General features: G+C 34.8%; 1 protein-coding gene across 2 annotated transcripts; it reads left to right on the top strand.

The window, feature by feature from the left end:
- The first annotated feature begins 11,588 nt into the window (after positions 1 to 11,588).
- LOC136202982 (chorismate mutase 2) lies at positions 11,589 to 18,636 on the top strand. Of its 2 annotated transcripts, XM_065994011.1 has the most exons (6): positions 11,589 to 11,827; positions 13,216 to 13,427; positions 14,649 to 14,735; positions 15,794 to 15,937; positions 16,729 to 16,821; positions 18,222 to 18,636. In XM_065994011.1, the coding sequence occupies exons 2-6, from the start codon at positions 13,218 to 13,220 to the stop codon at positions 18,453 to 18,455; spliced, it is 768 nt and encodes a 255-aa protein (XP_065850083.1). In that variant the 5' UTR covers positions 11,589 to 11,827; positions 13,216 to 13,217; the 3' UTR covers positions 18,456 to 18,636. The 2 variants fall into 2 exon arrangements, with proteins under 2 accessions (XP_065850083.1, XP_065850082.1); XM_065994010.1 differs by lacking the exon at positions 11,589 to 11,827 and having other exon boundaries at positions 12,888 to 13,427.
- Positions 18,637 to 21,203: the final 2,567 nt, after the last annotated feature.

The raw sequence follows: 21,203 nt of genomic DNA, 5'->3' as shown, positions 1-21,203 counted from the left end.
GAAAGCCTATTTACATATTAAGTCTAGTTGTTCAATATCTTACAAATCTAGACATTTTCACTACACTTGGACAAAAATGCCCTCATCTTCTTCATTCCTTTATCTTGATAATCCAACTCAACTTTCACGATGACGTTTCCGGACTCATCCAACATCTTGGCAAACTCTGCTCCTTGTTCTCTGTTTCCACACAATTCTTCGCAGATCTAAACGAATTTGAAGTATGGAATTGAGCCTTTTGGGATCTTTTGAAGAGTTTCTTTCAACTTCTCAATTTGAGTTAACCTCAAAACATTTTTTGCATCTTGAACAGAAATTCTGAAACGATTAGGAGGCGATTCATTCTCCAATCCGTTCGGAGAGGAACTCCGGCAACTATCGAGTTGTCACGTTGCATACATAACACGACATAATATATAGAAAATTCTTTGTCGCATTTTCATATAACGTGACAGATAACATAAGCTAAAATATGTCACATTATATTTAACGCGACAACGCGATATAGTTTAGATTATGTTATCTGTCGCGTTATATGAAAACACGACAACGCGACAAAGAATAGTTTATATATTATATCGTGTTATATATGTAATATGTAATATGATCAGAAGGCAGCAGAAAAGAACAAAAAGAAATGAGAAGAGATTTCGACATATAGGCCCAGATTTATAATTAACCCTTTTCACGTTGAAGTGTTTGCTAAAATGCCGCAAAGAAACCCCTCTCCACCAGATAAAGACTCCATCAGAGGAATGCTGGTTAACAAAGAGTATGTAGTGGAGGAAGAGGATGAGGATAGTAAAGTAGTGTTCTTCGGCCAACAGATAACTTCCTGCTTACCACTGGCGTCAATGGTGCAGAAGAAGCCATTATCCCCAAATGCGAGGGTGATAGGGCTAAGGGATCCAGATGCGGTAGTGAAGGAATGGAGGAGGAGAAGGAAGAGAAGAGAGTAGTCCATGGCTTAAGTAGGTAGAAGAAGAAGAAGTGATGGATTGGGCGTTGATCGATTAAGAATGACATGGAGGGAATGAGAAATGAGCATGACGAAGAAGCAGAGAAGTGGAGAGATTAGAGGAAGATGTAGAAAAGTGAATCTGACGAAGAAGAGAAGAAAGTGAGGGTATTTTGGTCCAAATCAAGTAAAAGTGTCTAGATTGGTAAGAAGTGAGGCAACTAGTCCTAATATGTAAATGGGTTTTCAAATAGATCCAGATTTATAATTAACCCATATAATAATAATAATAATAATAATATTAATCATTAATATGTTATGAAGTGTCATGTTTTCAAGATTTATATAAACATTTTTCACACATGTATAAGAATAACTAAAATCTTAATATAATAAGTTATAAATTTATATTATATCAAAATTTGTGACACATGTAAATCATGTGTATCATTGTATTCTTATTGACACATGGTTTATTAAGTTGTTTAAAAATTAACATGTGACATATATATTTTGATGAATAAAGTTTTATTCCTTATAAAGTTCCTATATAAACTCCATGTGAATCTGGAGAGATATTTTTTCATGTATCATTTAGATTAAGGAGAATGGTGGGGTGGGTGAATTCTTAAAAGCAAAATAAAAAATATACACAATCATTATATTGGTTTTGATACTTAAATAAAGTTTGGAGAGGAGATAAATAAATTGTCACCCCTTCAGATGACGGTTAAAAACCGTCATCCTGCAAGATATAAAACTGTCACGGGGCTCGCTGTCGTCTGTTGATGCTTCAGATGACGGTCACGTTCTGTCATCCGTAATAGCCTCACATGACAGCGACCAAATAGTGACATCTCATCTGACCACTACTTATATACGGATTATCTAATAACTGTCATGGAATATATGTTCTCATGACACCATTTTTAAATAATCTGTCAAAATATTAAGTTAAAATGGAGGTGTTATGTTATTGTTATGAAAGTTTTTGTTTTCTCGATTGTCATCATAACGTAATTCACATGATATAATTTGTATTAAATTCTGTAGTTGGAACATAATTAGTATGACAGTTTGTTATCAGTTCTGTTTTTTTTCAATTCAATCCAACCATGAAGAAATAGTATATGAAACCATGATCATCGAACTTCTCACAGCAGCGTGTGATCCACGGACGAATTTTTGGTGACCGACGATGACATTTCGGTAACTGTATTTTTAGATCCAAATTATTTTTAAAATGTTCTAAGTATGATTTTATGTAAGTTTTGTTCTGGTAGTTTCGTTAACTTTTAACAAGATTATGATTAGTAATTTATCAAGTCTATGAGTTACTAATAAAATATAAAATTTAGACAGTTGTCTTTCAGATTTATTGAAGTGAAATTCAATTTGGTATTAATGGGCTTTTAGTAGCATCACGAGTTTAAAGGTATAATCGGTCGAAGTTAACTACGTCGGTTTAAAATTTCTATCTCGGAAACCAAAATAGACCAATAAGAATATTTTGATTATTTTAAATCTTATCAATAAAATATTTTGAGCAACCTTAATTTATCGAGTTAAAATAAAAGGACTAATAAAAATCATTGCCAATTAGAATTCATAAAATAGGTACAAGAGTTTGAATATTGAATATAAAATTAGTACCTGAATTTGAATATAAAATTACTACACGTAGACTTATAACAATGTAATGAGTCTAACAGTATATTCAGTCTAAATTAACTATACAGGTTTAGTATTACACAAAATTCTGGTGGCAGATAAAAATAAGTCTCATGAAAGTGTTTGGTTTAAAATTTAGTTTTAAATTATTAAATGACTTTGAATACTTTTGATTTTAATGGTTTAAAATATTTTTATACTTTTGATTTTAAATTGTAGAATAATTATTTAAAGAATATTTATGATTGTGGTACTTTGAAAATTAGATCGAGAAAATGAATTTGACAATTTTATGCGAATTGTTTTTGGATTGAGATAGTTGTTGCAGTTGTTGTTGTTATTAGTTTATGATTTTTATGAGTTGTGATGTTTTGAAAGATAGATAAAATGGTTCTGTGTATTTAGGATTGTTCAGGTAGTAGTTGAAATGTAACCCCCTCATTTGGATCACATGATATCTCACACAATATCAGTCATAGACATGTTTTCAATTCTCAATCATATAAACTTCAATCTCATATAAATTTTACATATTATACATAAGAGAAAGCATTTATAATTTACAATACACGTTTAAGTCATTATCCTGCACAGAGGATTTACAAAACAAAAGTACATTCACAAGACTCCAAAATGCCTAGATGAGAATGGACTGACACTGCTGGTGCGACCTTAAGGAAGAAGAACTCCACCTAACCTGTAAAATCTGTTGGCAAGGGGTGAGCTGCCTACTCATTAAACATATTACGCATATATGTATATACAAAAGTAATGTAAAGAGCACAAATCAAAATATATCATCAGTACCAAGTTAGAATTTATTCACCTGTTTCATTTATTATAGTAATACTTATTTTAGAAAGGCCTTGATGTACTTAGACAATATATATAAAATGGTCCTTGGGCCCAATCTGTATTCCGGCTCACTAAATTCGGAATACAATCATCTGTGCTACGGAGGAGTTACACTCAACTCACGTACTCATATATCTCAACACATGTGCTTCCGGCTCACAATATTCGGATAGCACTCTCAACTTGGACCATTTCACATATCCATCTAAGCAAGCTCATATTCATTTATAATCCAACCATTATCCAGTTCCAGTATGTGCACAAGGCAAAATATATCATCAGTACCAAGTTAGAATTTATTCACCTGTTTCATTTATTATAGTAATACTTATTTTAGAAAGGCCTTGCTGTACTTAGACAATATATATAAAATGGTCCTTGGGCCCAATCTGTATTCCGGCTCACTAAATTCGGAATACAATCATCTGTGCTACGGAGGAGTTATACTCAACTCACGTACTCATATATCTCAACACATGTGCTTCCGGCTCACAATATTCGGATAGCACTCTCAACTTGGACCATTTCACATATCCATCTAAGCAAGCTCATATTCATTTATAATCCAACCATTATCCAGTTCCAGTATGTGCACAAGGCTCAACATGCCGTATTTACTCATAACACTGCAACATACTCAATCATATCACTTTCTTATCAATCATAGCGTATCACAAACACTCAAACATGATTCACATCATTCACATCAGATTCAACCACATCTCACACTCAACAAGTCACAAGGCACAATACATTCATACACATATATAAGCAATATGCTTACCGTCGCACTTGGTTCGATCTATTCAACACGATCGGGTGTGCGTTCAATTGCACCTTGCCCTCCTAATGTCACATAACATTGATCCAATTAGCCTTAACATAAACTTAATGAAAATATAAACTAAGGATGCTATATGATTTACAAGACACTAATGCCACAAAGTTCATGCAATCTAATCCTTTTGTCTTAGATCATCACATGACCTACTTGCACACATTCTGTCATAACTTTCTCTATATGAATCCAAATTCCCTGATTCTTGAACCTACTGAAACTAGACATATATGGGTAGAACATATCCAAAATTCACATTAATATCACACTATATGGCATGAAAAATGATTCTGTCCTGTTTCCAGCCAAGAAACAGACTACCCAGCTTTGCCTCTACCATAATGCACTCAACCTAGCTCACACTAAGCACAATGGATTGCCAAATCCTTTTACAGACATATACTTCAAGTAGTTAGGAACACTTTTGTATAAAGAAACTTTCTCCAATTCGGACTCTAAGATCCTCAAAATGCTACATCAACATGGCTGCCTCACATGACATTCAATTTCGAGGCAGTCATGATCCATCTAGGTTTTCTTCCTCTATATATGGAATTAAAGTCCCATATTTTACAGAGGGTTTCATAACACATATAGGAACATAGTTTATTCTTTATGTATCTTCAAATTCGAACAATATCAATATGAAAAACATGCTCCAAAATGATGGAAAGCAGTACCCTAGATTTCTGTTTAGGGCACTTGATACATATCTTTCATTTGGACAGCCTATAACCACTTCAAACAACACCAAAACTCAACAAACTCAATAATAACTCATCCACAACAACTCCTATCATTATACCTAGGTATTTCATAATCTCAAACTCATAGAAAACAAGCTAAAACACACATACTAACCTTCAAGTTGTGTCTATCACCTAGTATGCTTCCTAACTTAACTTGTTTGGCTTGACAATGGAAGAAATTGGAAGAGTTTTCTTTGGAGGATGTTAGGGTATGAAAAGGGAAAGTTTGCTGAAGCTTTGGTCGAAATTGTGGCTGGAAAGCATAAAGAATGAGTTGTGTACATCCATTTGAAATGAAGAGGTGCATTTTGTCTCAATCTTGGGTGACATCATGCTTAAGTGAGGTGCTTGTTCACAAAACTCATTTCCAGCCCTCCACAAGTCTAATTTAATCAATTAAGGACATGTTCATTCATTCATTTAAGTCCTAACTCAATTAACCAATCGTTACATCTTAATGACACACTAATCGTCTACTAATCGCATTATGCATACGAAACTTCCGATGCCAATGAGATGAATCTAAAATGTATGTATTCAATCATGAAAACATATATGAATGTGGGAAGATGTATATGTTAGGGTTTAGGGATGTTACATGAAAGACCATACCTAAGGGCGGTATGGCCAAAGTGCACGACTAGTAGTTCTAACGTTAGGCAAGGAACGATATATCTCGATTATTGATGTTGTTGATGTTATGAGAAACTACATGGATGGAATTCGAGGATAGGCACGAATTTTGTATTACGTTTTGGCAATGCTTGAAAATTTGAAATATAATATTATTTGATTATGAGCTGGTTTGATAAAAAGTTTATTTGGTTATGAGTCGTTTTGATAAACAATTTATTTGATTACGGTTTATTTATTATTTTGATTTGATTTGATTTGATAACATGAGTTTTAAGCTTAGAATTTTATATTGTTGGATTCGATAAAATATTCGTGAATATATTTTATAAAATATATTTTAAGTAGATTATTTTATATGAAATATAAAATAAATTCGGGATAGTGAATATTGGTTTATGCTCAGTAACCGTATTGTGAAAAATGAAATTATATAGTAATAAAGTGAAATATACAATTAAATCATCAACGTCTCAATCAGAGGGTCAAAATATAGATATACAATCAGAGGGTCCGAATTCGAGGTATTTTTTCCGATTTAACTTCCTTGCATTTCTGTAATTTGAATTGGAAAAAAAAAATCTGGTTCGGCACTCGGGCGTGTGAGCATCACGCCCCACCTCATGGTGGGGCGTATGAGTATCACGTCCCACCATGTGGTGGGGCGTGATAGCCACACGCCCCACCATGAGGTGGGGCGTGATGTTCATACGCCCCACCATGAGGTGGGGCGTGATGCTCACACGTCCGAGCATATTTGTGGCTGTTTTTCGGATTTAGACACCGAAACGCTGTAGAAATGTCACGTTTTGGAATGTAATGTTCGTTATTTATCATTTATAGGAGGTTTCGTGGGAAGAATTTGACGGAAACGGCATAGATTACAGCTCGCAGTTTTTTCCCAAACAAACATTTCAAACATATCATGAAGCTGTTAACTGGGCAAAACAGACGGCAATTGGTATCGGGTTTGAGTTAACCACAGCGTCGCACAAGACGGGGCGCAAGTCAAAGTGGATATTGGTTAAATGTGCTCGTGGTGTTAAGAATTATAAAAGGAAAAAGGATATGGATATGGATGTTATACTACGGAAGAATACAAAAACAAAGTACTGTGGTTGCAAATTCCAGATAAATGTTATGGAAATCGCTGAATTGGGCGGTTGGGTGGTGAATGGGATTCCAGGAGATAGAGGACAACACTGTCATCAGTTGGCTATATATCGTCAGGGCTACAGACAGATGAGCGGACTAAGCCCGGCTTCCAAAAAACTTGTTCGTGAAATGAGTTCAGCTCAAGCTAAGCCTTGTGCTATTTTTGCTGCAATCAAAGAAAAACATCCGGAGGATTGCCCGACACAAAGACATATCTATAATTACAGGGAGAAAATCAAGACTGAGAGCTTTGAGGGTCGGGATGTAATCGGTCAGTTTTATCGGCTTGCTATAGATAAGGACTACATACATTGGACGCAAGCGGTGCCGGGCAGCAATGTCGTGACTCACTTATTTATGGCACATCCAACATCGATCACACTGTTCCGATCTTATTACTTGTTTGTTAGTATGGATTCAACATATAAAACAAACAAGTATAAGATGCCATTCTTTGAAATCATTGGAATGACGCCTTCAAACAAAAACTTTTTGATCGCCTATGCAATCATGAAGGATGAAACTGAGGGTAGTTATATGTGGGTGTTACAAAAATTGAAGCTTTTGCTCCAACCTAATGTGCATCCGACAGCCATTGCTACAGACCGGGAGTTAGGACTGATGCGGCCGGTTCGTAAGGTATTTCCTCATTCTCATCATTTATTGTGCACATGGCATATTAATAAAGATGTGGAGGATAGAGTTGGGAAGTTGAGTGGAATGAAGAAGTTTGGTGAAATTTTTAAGAATTCCAAATGGAAATGTATAATTGAAGCCCCGACAGAAGCCGAATATGAGGCGGCAGTGGTAGCCATGAAGAATACTACTGGCAACTGGCCTGGTGTGATTCAGTACGTGGAGACCACGTGGCTAGTGCATAAAGAGAAGTTTTATCGAGCATGGACGAACAAGTTGTTGCACTTAGGAAACACCACAACCTGTCGAGTGGAGAGTTCACATGCACAGTTGAAACAGTGGTTGAATTCATCTACTGGTGCACTCGATACAGTGTGGGGGAAGGTGCACAAGGACATTGAGGCTCAGATCGAGGCGATCAAGTAAGACATTTATTCTGTTATTTGCTTTAATCTTTTAAAATTTAATACATTAGTTTTGTAATCCTTCATTGTATATAATCAGATACTCACTCGAGGACTCGAGAAGAAGATCTGCGGTGAATCACTGTGGAGAACCTTTCGCGTATCTCGACTTACACGTTTCACATTACTGCTTGGCTGTACTAAATGATGAGCTCAAGCGTATGCACGGATTGAGTATGGATGTGGTAAGTGAATGCGGATGCGTGTTGCCCATGACTCATGGCATTCCGTGCGCTTGTGAGCTTAAAACATATATTGACACAAATGAATCGGTCCGTGTTGACCGCATCCATCCTTTTTGGAGATCTCTTACGTTTGAAGGGTTGAGTGACATACCAGTTACTGCTCCAGTATATGCTGATGGGTCTGAGGATCACCGATTTTTTCAATCTCTTGTGGAAAAGGTTGAAAAATTAGATCCTTCAATGGTGCGTAGCATATCGATGATGATTCATGATCAGATAAACCCGGAACAAAGTGGATTTAAAGAACCTGAGGTCAAAGACACTGTTAGGAGTAGACCAAAGGGAAATTCATCAACAAAACGAAATCCGAGTGCATGGGAGTACAGTCAGTCACCACGAGGTCGAGCACGATCCTCAGGTTCGAGGAGTAGTCGTAGTCGAGGCCGTTCCTCATCCTCATCTGTGCATAACAGCCAGATGCCGGGTATATTTTATTTCATTTATATATATGTTGAAGTTAAAGTAAATATATTTTTATTGATAAATTTCATATATTAATATTTTCAGTCGGATTTGATGCGGATATCGCCGGTTACCACCATTTACATCGGGTTCAAGGTCTCATCGTACCATTTATTACTGGATTCCATGATGTTGTAGCAGATGGTGACTGTGGATTTCGTGTTTTAGCCGATGCCATCATTTTTAACCATGAGGAGTGGAAGCTGATGAGAGTTCTCATAGAGAATGAGATGCGGGCAAATCGTGATCTGTATGTGCCAGTGTACGGGAACGAATTTGATGCTGCCCTCACACGTATTAAATGGGCAGGAGCGGGTTGTGGTGAGTCCCACTGGATGGTGAGTCCGGATGACTTATTTGCTGCTGCATCTGTATTGAACGCAATAATTTTCCTCTTTACTACACAACAATTAGGATGTTGCACTATACTGCCGATGCGTTCGGACGATGGAAGACCACCAGAGCGAGAGATTGTGATTTGTCATTTGGGGAGTTATCGTCACTACATAAGTCTTTATTTACATCCTGCGTTTCCAGTGCCTCCCATTGCCACCCAATGGCGATTATTTTGTCATCAGAGTGTTCGCCACTTGGAGAATCTATACGCTGAAAGGAGAGAGGCTTGGACTAGATTATATTAGTTTTATATGTTGTGATTAATAATATTTATTAATTAACTTATATTATTTTTTGGTTTTAAGTACAATTCTGTAGTTACAGGTTTAACGGTCTATTTACGGGTTTAACGGACTATTTACGGGTTTAACGAACTATTTACGGGATAAAAAAGCTATTTTTTTACCAATCCGACACGCGGGCGTGTGGATATCACGCCTCACCGTGTGGTTGGATGTGATAGCCTCACGCCTCACCGCGTGGTCGGACGTGACAGCCACATGCCCGACCTTGCGGTGAGGCGTGAGGCTATCACGTCCCACCACACGGTGAGGCGTGATATCCATACGCCCGACCGCGAGGTGAGGCTTGATCGCCACACACCCGCGTGTTGGATTGGCAAAAAAAAATAGAAATTCCCCTCCCAAAACCCATGAAAGGGCATTTTCGTCCTTTCACGGGGCTAAGAGTGGGAATTTGGGGCTGGGTTTAACAACACCCTTTATTAATCATAGTGGTTGGAGAAAACAAGATAACAAAGGGAAGTGAAATGAAAAATCAAACAAGAGAAACTGAAACAAAGAGGTCGAAATTAATTTAGGCAAAAAATTTACAATCGAAATATCTTCTTCCACGATTCGCATTACTTTGGAAGGAAAAATATTAAATCGCATTTTTATCTTTTTAGATTAGCTGATTATGTGGTGGGTTCCATTTTTTATATGTAAAATTGATCAAACAAGCGTTGGTCGGTTAGTTCCCGATTATATGTATTTAAATATCGAGTCACCCTTTCTTGCAGTATATTTTTTTGGTAAAATATAATTCAGACATCAAAGTGTAAACTAGGATAAAGTTCAGATACTATTAGTGTAATTTACCCTCAATATGACACGTCGTCAAAATCAACATACCACAATACGAAAGACTCCGTGCACATTTGACATTGCTTTCCAAACCCTAAAAACAGTTTTTTTCCGGTTTCCTCAGAAAAAAAGATCGTTTTGGGGAAACAATTTTTCACAGTTTATCAAGAAAACTAATATTGAACTTTTTTTTTTTGCATAAAAGCATCGTAACTTTCAACTTAATTTAAAAAATAGCACTAACTTTTATTAAATTAAAAAAATACTCAGTAAATTTCAAAATTTATCATGTATTTACCAAACAGTTATCAACTTTCTCCTACAGCAAGTGTTGTTACAACAATGCCAAACGGACCCAAACAATATTATTCAAATTTTGTAACTTATTAAGGAAAATAACTTTCATAGCTTTTCAGGAAACCAATTTGTACCTTTTGGAAAACAAACTTTCGTATAATCTTGTTCTCAACAAAAATACCGTAACTTTCAACTTAATTTTAAAATGGCTTTAACTTTCAAAAATACTCTGAACTTTCACCTTTTATCATGTATTTACCAAATATTTAATGAGCTTTTTCACACGTTAGTTTCTCCACAAAACTTTTCCTCGCAACAGTTTCTATTGACCACAACAATGTCAAACTCACTCTAAGACTGTAAATGAATCAAGCCGCTCATAGGCGGATCGACGATGGCTCGATAAAAACTCGACCATGTTCGACTCGATTTATAAACAAGCCGAGTTTGAGCACATCAAAATCCGGTTCCAAAACTCGTGAGCAGACTCAGTTATAGATCTATGACCAAGATCAATTATAATATTTACAAACACACTCATTTTCGATTTTTTTTAAGAATAATATTTCTATAAATGAGGAAATTTAAAACATAGTTTCTTGTAAACTTTATTTTTTTAGCTTTTAAAACTACATGGTTTTGTGCAAATAAATTTTAAATAAACATAATTAACGAGTTGCTAGAGAGCAAAATTCATAAACAATAACGAGTTACTCGTGAACAAAGCTCTAAATAAATAAACGAGTTCTTACAGAACATATCACGAACGTGATATTGATTTTGAGTTTGAGCTTATCAAGTTTCTAAAGAACCGGTCATGAACAAATCAAACTTCTGTTCGTCATAAACTTGATAAACTCAAACCAATATCATATTCGTGAGCTGTTCTACAATTCGCTTATTTATTCATTAGCTTTATCCATAAGCAATTCGTTGCTTTTCATGAATTTTTCTACTAAGCAGTTCATTAATTATGTTCATTTAAAATTTATTTACGCGAAACCCTAACCCTAAAAGAACACATTGCTATTGCTACTTACAAATCATCACAACCACATGGATTTATTCTTATGTTATCCTACTTTTTCCTTTCTCTTTCCCCATCTCTATTTGTTTGATTTGAACGGCAGTTTCCACATTGAGACATCTTCCACGCAAGCATCACGTTTCTGCAATCACTTCACGCCACTATGCCCAAATTAAACAAATCCCTCTGCTACCTAAGGACGCTACGCGGCTACGCCACGTCGCCGCTTCCTACCGGCCACCATATATTTCTCTACTCTTCCTTGTAAACCCACAAATCAAAAAATTGGAAGAATCGGTTGAAATTAGAAGATTCCTTCTCGACTTTCCGTTTGGTTGCTGAGAAAATTTGACCAGGTTAGTTAGAATTGGGGATTTATTTGATTTGATTTGATTGTATCTTTTTACCATGTTTTGTTCTTTTGAATTTTCCGAGAATCTCTCTATTCCCATTATAACATTTGATTTCTATGCAATTTTTAAATTGTGTTGTGTTTTGACTTTTCTTTTTTTTTTTTGAATTATTTTGTTATTAAGGGTTTGAGATTTATTTCCTTGTTTTTGTCCATTGATGAAAAATCCAACTCAGCTTTCCAAAATCTTACTTGATTTTGTGGTTGTGGTCAATGTTGTGTTTTTGGGCCATTATTAAATTAGGAATATCTTGTTGTTACCTGCAACTTCCATTATTGAGACACTACCTGGCCCTGTTATGTTTCCTTGTTTTTGGAGTACTTCATTTTGAATTATTGACCCGTAAACACGACACAAGAAAGGAAAGAATCCAAAAATTGGATTAGAGTTGACTCGTTTGACACGACATAAACATATCCCACTACTTATAACCCCTAATTAGATTCCTTTCGGAAAGATTTTATTGGATGAATCGGATTCTCCTAAAGATCACCATTAAGATGTTGGCACTTATTGACACGTTCACATATGTCTATCTCTCAACATCTCAATGACATTCTTTGGAGGATCCGATCCTTCCAATAAAATCTAGCCTAAAATTATGGACCTTCATTTTGAATTTGAACATTCAAACAGGACAGGAGAACATTAGAAGCTGAAAATTAGATTAGAGTTGACTCATTTGACACGACACAAACATGTCCCATAACTTATAACCCTAATTAAGCCTTTTTTCAGAAAGATTTTATTGGGAGGATGGGATCCTCCTAAAGATAACCATTAAAATGTTGACATTTATTGACACGTTCACACATGTTTAAGTGTCAACATGGTTTGAATTGTCATTGGGATGTTGACCCGTTCACACATGTCTACGTGTCAACATTGCAATGGTGGTCCTTAGGAGGACCCGGTCCTCCCAATAAAACCCTCCTTTGAAGACTTATTTGACTCTACTTATGTTATAAGGTGTGTGAATCCGGAAGAAAATCTCTTTTTACCGGACGGATGATCTCTCCTGTGACCACAATACACGAATCTAATTTGTTAAATAGATTTCCTTGTTTTTATACGTTCATTTGTTATCTAAAAAAAGTAAGAAAAATCCAACTCATTAATTTCTCCAACTTTCCAAATATCTACTTTCCAATCTCACGTTGATTCCGTGGTTGTGGTCAATGTTAGCATTAACTTAAATTAGGAATATCTTGTTTGACAGCCATTATAAAACACACAAATGGTTCAGTGTTTCCTTTTTTCTTGGAGAAGGTCATTTTGAATTATGGATTTGTCAATGGTGCTGATTCTCTTGTACTTCTCTCTTGGTACAGCTATGGATTCTTCTGTGAATGACGTCTTCACCCTTGATTCCATACGAGATTCTTTAGTAAGACAAGAGGATTCAATTGTCTTTGCTCTTATTGAAAGAGCAAAGTTCCCTAAAAATTCTCCATTGTATGATCAGAATTCAAACTTGGTTCCTGGCTCTTCTGGGTCCTTGTTTCTATCTCTCCTTCAACAAACAGAAGCTCTTCAATCCAAGGTAAGAAAACAGGGGTTTCAAAGCGGATTATCTTATCATAATCGTGTGTAAACAGGGGTGTCAAAACAAATTATCGTGTTATGTGATTCATATGTTACACAAATTATATAAATGCAATAAAAATGATAATGATATCAAACCGGTCATTTCAAGCAATTTATCTCTATAAATTGTGTTACCGTGTCTTATTAAACCAAGTTTTTGGTTCAGTTATTGCCAGAATTGTTGTTTGGTAAAAGAATAGGGGTGTCAAAATGGATTATCTTGTCATAATCGTGTGTAAATAGAGGTGTCAAAACAGAGTATCGTGTTATAATCATGTTATGTGATATATAATCGTGTGTAATGTGATTTATATATTAGACATTTATATATTATATAAATGCAACAAAATGATAATGATACCAAACCGGTCATTTCAAGCAATTTATCTCTATAAATTGTGTTATCGTGTCAATATTTGACCGTATTAAGCCGAGTTTTTGGTTCAGTTATTGCCAGAATTGTTGTTTGGTTCTGTTTTAGTTTTGTTGTTTGGTCAACCTTGTTTCTTTCTTTGCCATTTCCTTTGTTTCCATTGAATATTGCTTTGAAATTGTCCTGCATTTCTTTTTCAGTAAAGTGGTACACAATCCGACAATACGACACGAACCCGTGAATTAATGTTTTATCAAATAGATGGATAATTTTTTAGTTGAGCCACAAATTATTATTAGGCTTGGTTAGGCGAAAATGATATGAATGTTTGAAATTATATTATATTTTTTTATGTTTTTACAGGGAACGTTAATAGAGGTAATAAAATTACAATTTTCACCTGCAAACATAACTCGAACCTCACATATCTTTACATGTCATCTTTAACGGTGGTAGTATAATTACACATTACATAAACTCAACATGATATTAGCGGGTTACATAAATAGATTTTGTGTCAAACTTTTAAATAGTCAGAGGTAATGTGCTAATCTAAAAATAATATAAATATTTAGAAACATTAGTATATTTTTATATGTCACCAGATAGTAAATTACATGTGACCGTGAACACGACACGGAAACATCACTAACCTGGTTGGATTGACATGATATAGTATGGATTTTTTTCAACAATTAACGAAAAAACACGATCCTTTTACACGAATTACCACCACTAGATTGGAGTATACATCATGTCAAACAAATTGCTGAAGACTCTTATTTGACTGTGCTTATGTTACAGGCAGGGAGGTATGCGAATCCAGAAGAAAATCCCTTCTTCCCATATGGATTGCCACTCCCAGTTGTGCCTGCTCACAACTATTCCAAGGTAATTGTTTTCTCCTAATCTATGTTTTATGTTAGGGTTAATATATCAGGGCCCTGTACTTCTCTAGATTATCGGGTTAAATGTACCGTTGGTCACGAGTTTTCATGATTGTCTCGGAATGGTCACTCAACTTCAATTTGTCCAAATTTTAATTTTGTCTCAATAAAGTCCCTATGGCGACTTTAAGAATGAAAATGCACCGGAAAAATGATGTGGCTGCCACATTAGCAGTAAACAACTTTCACTGGGAGGGCTCGTGCAGCTGCAGCAGGATTTGAAAAAGGGTCTGATTCAATCATGTTAAGGAAGGCTCCGTAAACCCAAATAAAAGGCCTGATCAGGGAACTCTAATTCCTTTTCTGTCTATCTCTATCTCGATGAGCCGAAACCAAAGCTCTTATTTCGCTGACCGAAAGGACACATGGCTGCCATCTAGACGATACGTAGCTTCCACCTAGCTAATCGAAATGATACATACCAGCTAGGTGACCGCCACATATGGTTTCGGTCAACTAGGTGGCAGGCACGTGTCATTTCAGTCAGCGGTGAAAATTGACTAGTGCTGACGTGTAAGCTATATCATATTTTCAGTGCTTTTTGCTCTTGAAGTCGCTGCAGTAACTTTATTGAGACAGATTGAAGTTGATTGAAACAACCATGAAAGTTAACTGATAATGGTGCATTTAACCCCTAGATTATCAGATTGGTCTCCTAAACTTTGAAGATATCTCATTAGTGTCCCAAATATGTTTACAATGACCTATTGACACTCTAAATTTGATTAAAGTGACCTATTAACCTTTGAAGTGGTTACAGTGATCTATTAGCCTGATACACGTTTTAACTCGTTACAGTGATCTATTAGCCCCTTGTGATACAAATTTTAACTTATCTAAATCTCTACTTATTCAAGTACGTCTACTTAGGAGGGCTAATCAAACATTTTAAGCAAGTTCAGAAACCAACCCTATTATCTGAATATATACAGGGTCCTTAATGTATTAAGCCTTTATGTTTTGCTTGATTCAATGAAAGTAAGAACTTTTTCTCCTGAATAGATTTTGTATCCAGCAGCTGCGAAGGTTAACTTGAACAAGAACATAATAGACATGTATTTCAATCAGTTACTTCCGCTGTTTATTGCTGATGGAGATGATGGTAATTATGCATCAACAGCTTCTACTGATATTAACTGTTTACAGGTAATGCCTAATATAATTTTAGAGGCGACAATTCGGGTTATCGACATGATTAATTTACAAGTTATCGTATCTAAATCGTGTTACATTTCATATGATTGATTATAGGGTTAATTATATATAAATGTTCTGTGATTTCGCTGATTTGTAGATGGGTACGTGTGGTATTTCTTTTTTGTGCAAACGCAACCCTGTGGTTTGCAAAATTTTGCATTTGGGTTCACTTTGTTAGAATTTGGCCGATAACGACCTCGGAATGAAAATTTTCAAGAGTTAATGATATTTTAAGCAACTTTAATTCTTAAACTTTTTAGGTTTGACGTCATTTAGGTGTTGTTTTTTTTAGGAGAGAAAGTTAATATGTGAGTGAGAAAACTCAAAAAATGATGAGTTTGAAAAATTAAAAATATAGTTCCATAGTAAATATGACACTAAACAACTTTAAATCTTGAAAATTTTCATTTTGATGTCGTTATCTGTCAAATTTGAAAAAGTTAGCTGTCAAATTTGACAAAGTAGAAAAAATGCAAAATTTTGCAAACCAGAGATTGTATTTCTAAAGAAAAACACAACAGGTAGCCATCTGCAAAATTTACTTGTAATTAACTCTTGATTATATATGCAAGAGAAAAGATAATCGTATCACGTCAGTTAAATTAATTTATCATTTATTGTATCTAAATCGTGTTATCCATATGTTTTATATGATTATATATATATGCAAGAAAAAAATAATCGTATGTATCAGTCGTGTTTTCTGTAGCTAAATCTCTTCTTATACAACTTCTCCACAGGCCCTCTCAAGAAGAATCCATTATGGAAAATTCGTCGCTGAGATCAAATACCAAGAAAATAAAAAAGAGTATGATCTTCTAATTCAAGCCAAGGTAATTGCTTTGGATTTGTTAAACGTAAAGAAAGGAAAAGGTAGTTAAAAGAGAAGGATAGTCTCCTATTTATAAGTAGCTATATAACTTTTTAATTAAGTAATGCGGGATATTTAACACATTCGAGTACGTTCAAAACTATCTGGAGCGTGAAACAAATATCCATGGATGAAACACATTGAATACAAGGCTTTGATATCATGTCAAGAAACCGTTTAACCTAAAAACTTACCTTGATAGATAAGGAACAAGAATAACTTTTATTATTATTATTTTTGACATACTCAGTACTTTAATGTTATGTTTAAAGTGTGTACAATGCAAACTTATCTTACCGTGTACTGAAATTTCATTAATAAATGATTTATCAGTATTTGAACCATCGACTACCTGATCTAAGAGGTGTTTGTGCCATTTAAACAAAATTCTAACTAGCCCAAAAGATATCTCAAAGAAGAAGGATTGACTCGTAAATCTAAGGACTCATATAGCTCCCTGATTAAGTAAGATGAAATATCTAGCACACTCCCTCAAGCTTAGAACCATCTAGAGTATTAAGAAATTATTTAACCCAAAAGCTTAATCTTTTAGGTCAATTAGTTCCTTGATATGGCATTGAAGGGGCTTGAGTAACCACTGGTCGCGTGAGAATGTTGGAAAACACCCAAAAAATTAATTGAGAACCCGTAGATCACGGGAGAGCATCCCAAGCACCCTCAGTTAGTGAATTATGGATCCGTCTATGGACCAAGTGGTCGAGGGCTCAAAATCCTAACAGTTCAATTTAGGCTTAAAGTGTTATTTAGCTACTCAAAATTTTACCAGTCTTTGACCTATTATTCGGTCACATTTGCCCCTGAACTATCCCAATTGGTAAAATTTCATCCGATTGGTAAAATTTCACTCAATTTGGATGGAGACTTGACAAAACCGTTATCTCCCTTATATGTGGTGATATTTTGACACATGGACTTAAACACGTCGCAGGTCTTAAAGTTTATTCTTCCACATAGATTTTCTTGTGAAAATAATTAATTAGATTTAAAAAAACAAATCTCTGTACTAAAATTTATCTAGTCTAAGTGTAAAAAAAAAGTCACGTATCAATAGGATAACAGTTCTATTAAGTTTCCATCCAAATTGGTGAAATTTTCACCAATTGGGATAGGTCATGGTCAAATATGACTAAATAATAAATCGTACGGCCAAATAATGGTTTAAGCCTTCCATTTATTAATAAATAGAATCTCAAAACATGGTAAGACGCACAAGAGACACTCGCGTACAGAGTATGTTAGAGATTATAATAAAAAATTAATCTCCCGATCTATCTATCAAACTTAAACTTTTATATCATCCGATATGAAATCAATGTTCTAATATGTCTTTTTTTTTTTCAGAACAAAGATGCTATGATGAAGTTATTGACAGTTGAAAGCGTAGAAGAAAAGGTGAAGAAGAGAGTAGAGAAGAAGGCAACAGTGTTTGGACAAGATGTGACACTGGCAAATTCTACTTCCGGAACCGGAAAATTAAAGGTTGATCCTAGTGTAGTTTTCCGGCTATATTCTGATTGGGTAATCCCTCTTACTAAGGATGTTGAAGTTGAATATCTTCTTCGGAGATTGAACTGAAGTTGATAGTAGAAGTAGTTCGTTATGTCAAAACTCTTCATTGCTGTGAATAGCAGAAGAAACCGACACTTAACATTCATTTGGACAAGGAAAAGCATAATATGGAAGTGGCATTAATATCTTACATGTATGCAACTATGTCAATTCGGGTTATCGTATTATAATCGTGGTATGTTATTCATATAGATGTAACAAAGATGATAATCTGTGTTGTGTCTAGGGTTGCAAATGAGACGGGATGGGGTTGGAAATGGAGACTGCTTTCCGTGTCTTGTGAAATCCCTATCCCCATTTATAAAATGCGCAAAATATAGTCCTCTTGTGAGGATTATGATACCTATCCTTTAGGAGTAGATGTGTGCATCAGTTCAAAACCGAACCGAACTGAAATAACCGAATAACGAAATTATTAAAATAATTGACACCGATACCGAAGTGAATAGTGTGTAAAACTGAAATATAACTGAACTGAAATATTCGGTTCGGGTTTAAATGAAACAAATCAAATTAGTTAAAAAAAACATATAAAAACTGTATATTTTCTTATTAAATTTATCTCAGAAAAAAAATTGGAATACTTTCAAATTATATCTATATTAGCTTATTATCTCAACAATATTAAGAAAAACAAAACTTGTAACATCTAATATATGTGTATATATATAATAACGTAGAATATGTGTAATTTGGTGTCGTGCGTTTTTTTTTACATTTTTTTGTCAAACCAAACCGAACTGAACCGAGTATCGAAATGCATCTAAAACTAAAACCGACCCGAACCGAAGTGTCAAAAAAATCGAATTGAAAAACCAAATTCTTTCGGTATGCAGTTTAAACCGACCCGATGCATGCTAGGAGTAATAATTTGTGTGTTGTATCTTGAGTTGCAAATGAGGCGACACGAGAATAGAATGGGGACTACTTTTTCCGTCTATGTTTAGATGTCGGTTTTTCATCCTCATTTATAAAATAAGGAAAATATAGTCCTCCACCCATGCCTGTATGGGCAGATTACAATACCCACCCCTAGGAGTGAGATCGGTGCGGTCCAATATAGGGGATTTCAAAATATCTAGAATTGTAGCTAGTCAGAGATAACGGTATAATTCGGTTCGATTATAGAAAAAAAGTCAACAGTTCAATCTAGTTATTGATTTTTTTATTCGGATATTCGGTTCGTTCAGTTCTAGAATCTCTAACATGTTTGCTTAATGATTCTAGAAGTTTTAAAATCTCTAGAATTATACCTAATATAAGTTAACACTACAATTCAATTTGGTCCTAAAAAAAGAGTCTGGCAGTTAAATCCAATTCTAGATCTTTCTATTCGTGTATTTGGTTTGGTTCAAAAATCTACAAGATTTATGCTCACCCCTACCCACCCCATTTCCATTTCTCTAATTATAAATTTCAACGAATATAATCTATAAAACATTAGTATACTTCCTAAAAAAAAATACATCAATCATAATTTATAAGTAATAAGTCAACTTACCAAATATAAAATAAACACCTAAAAATCCATATAAACTATATAAGTATGTCCGGTGGAGGTCTGATGGGTTATTCTTTATCTGCCTTTCACGCTGAGATTCAAGCTCTTCTGATGTGCGTTTCGCTTGCAAAAGAAGCTAGTTTTTTTACATGATTGTTGTTAGGGAGTATCTGTTGACTGTAAATTTGATGAAAGATGGTTTGGATTGTCCCAATAGTCTCTGGTTGCTAGCTAGCGATATTTTGGAGGAAGCGATGATTTTTAGAAGTTACGGTGGTTTTTAAAAGAAGGTAGGATAATGTCCCTGCTCACTATCTAGCTAATTAGGGTAGTTCTCTCTTCGGCTCGGAAATTTTAATAGAAGATTTCCCTTTATTTTTATCTTCTTGTATATGATGCCCTTTTGGTTTCTTCTTAATACAAGTTCACCTTCTAAAAAAACATGGTAATGAGGATGAAAATGGGGATCCTCGACAAAAAAAACTGAGTAGGAACCGCATGGAGTCGTCTCGGACTGCTTGAAGCCACCTAAGTGGTCAAAAAGTGATAAATTGATTTATACGGTGAACTCACATAGTTGGTCGATCGTTGCGTGACATGTGGCGCCAACACGTGAGACCTCTGAAAATAACTTAAGTATAAGCAATTCGATTGATACAAACAACGATAATTATGAAAGAAGGAAAGGTAAAGTAGAGGAAAATTAAAATGCAGGGGGGAAGATAGTAGGCTTTAAATATATAATAAAACGTTTCGTGAGAAAGAAATAATAATAAATTAGGAAAGTAGTGGTGAAGCTCTTAGCCTAGTGGTTGAGAGCTTACCTATGTCTTGGGAGGTTATGGGTTCGAATCACATCCGGGTCTGTTAGGGATTTTTCTTTCTTCTTTAATGTAAGCTCATTGTGCGCAAATTTTTTTTAAAAAAAAAAAAATTAGGAAAGTAACTGATGCTATTTAAATAATAAATAATTAAATTAAAAATATTCATTTTAAGGAGTAAAATAAGGAGGAGTTGTCACTTCAACTCTAGTGTTATATATACACATCTTTCATGAAGACCAATGCGGCTCTGCTCTTAGTAGAATTATCCGTCTTTACTGTTTCTGCCCTTTATATATATATATATATATATATATATATATATATATATATATATATATATATATATACACGAGAACTAAATTAACGTGTTAAGCCTTTAAAATAAATATGTTAAGTAAAAATATAGAGATTAATAAATGAGTTATTATG

The sequence above is a fragment of the Euphorbia lathyris genome, chromosome 8 (genome assembly GCF_963576675.1).
Source record: "Euphorbia lathyris chromosome 8, ddEupLath1.1, whole genome shotgun sequence".
NCBI lineage: Eukaryota > Viridiplantae > Streptophyta > Magnoliopsida > Malpighiales > Euphorbiaceae > Euphorbia > Euphorbia lathyris.
Note: the sequence above shows the minus strand (reverse complement) of the source record. Positions and strands in the feature narration are given on the sequence as shown.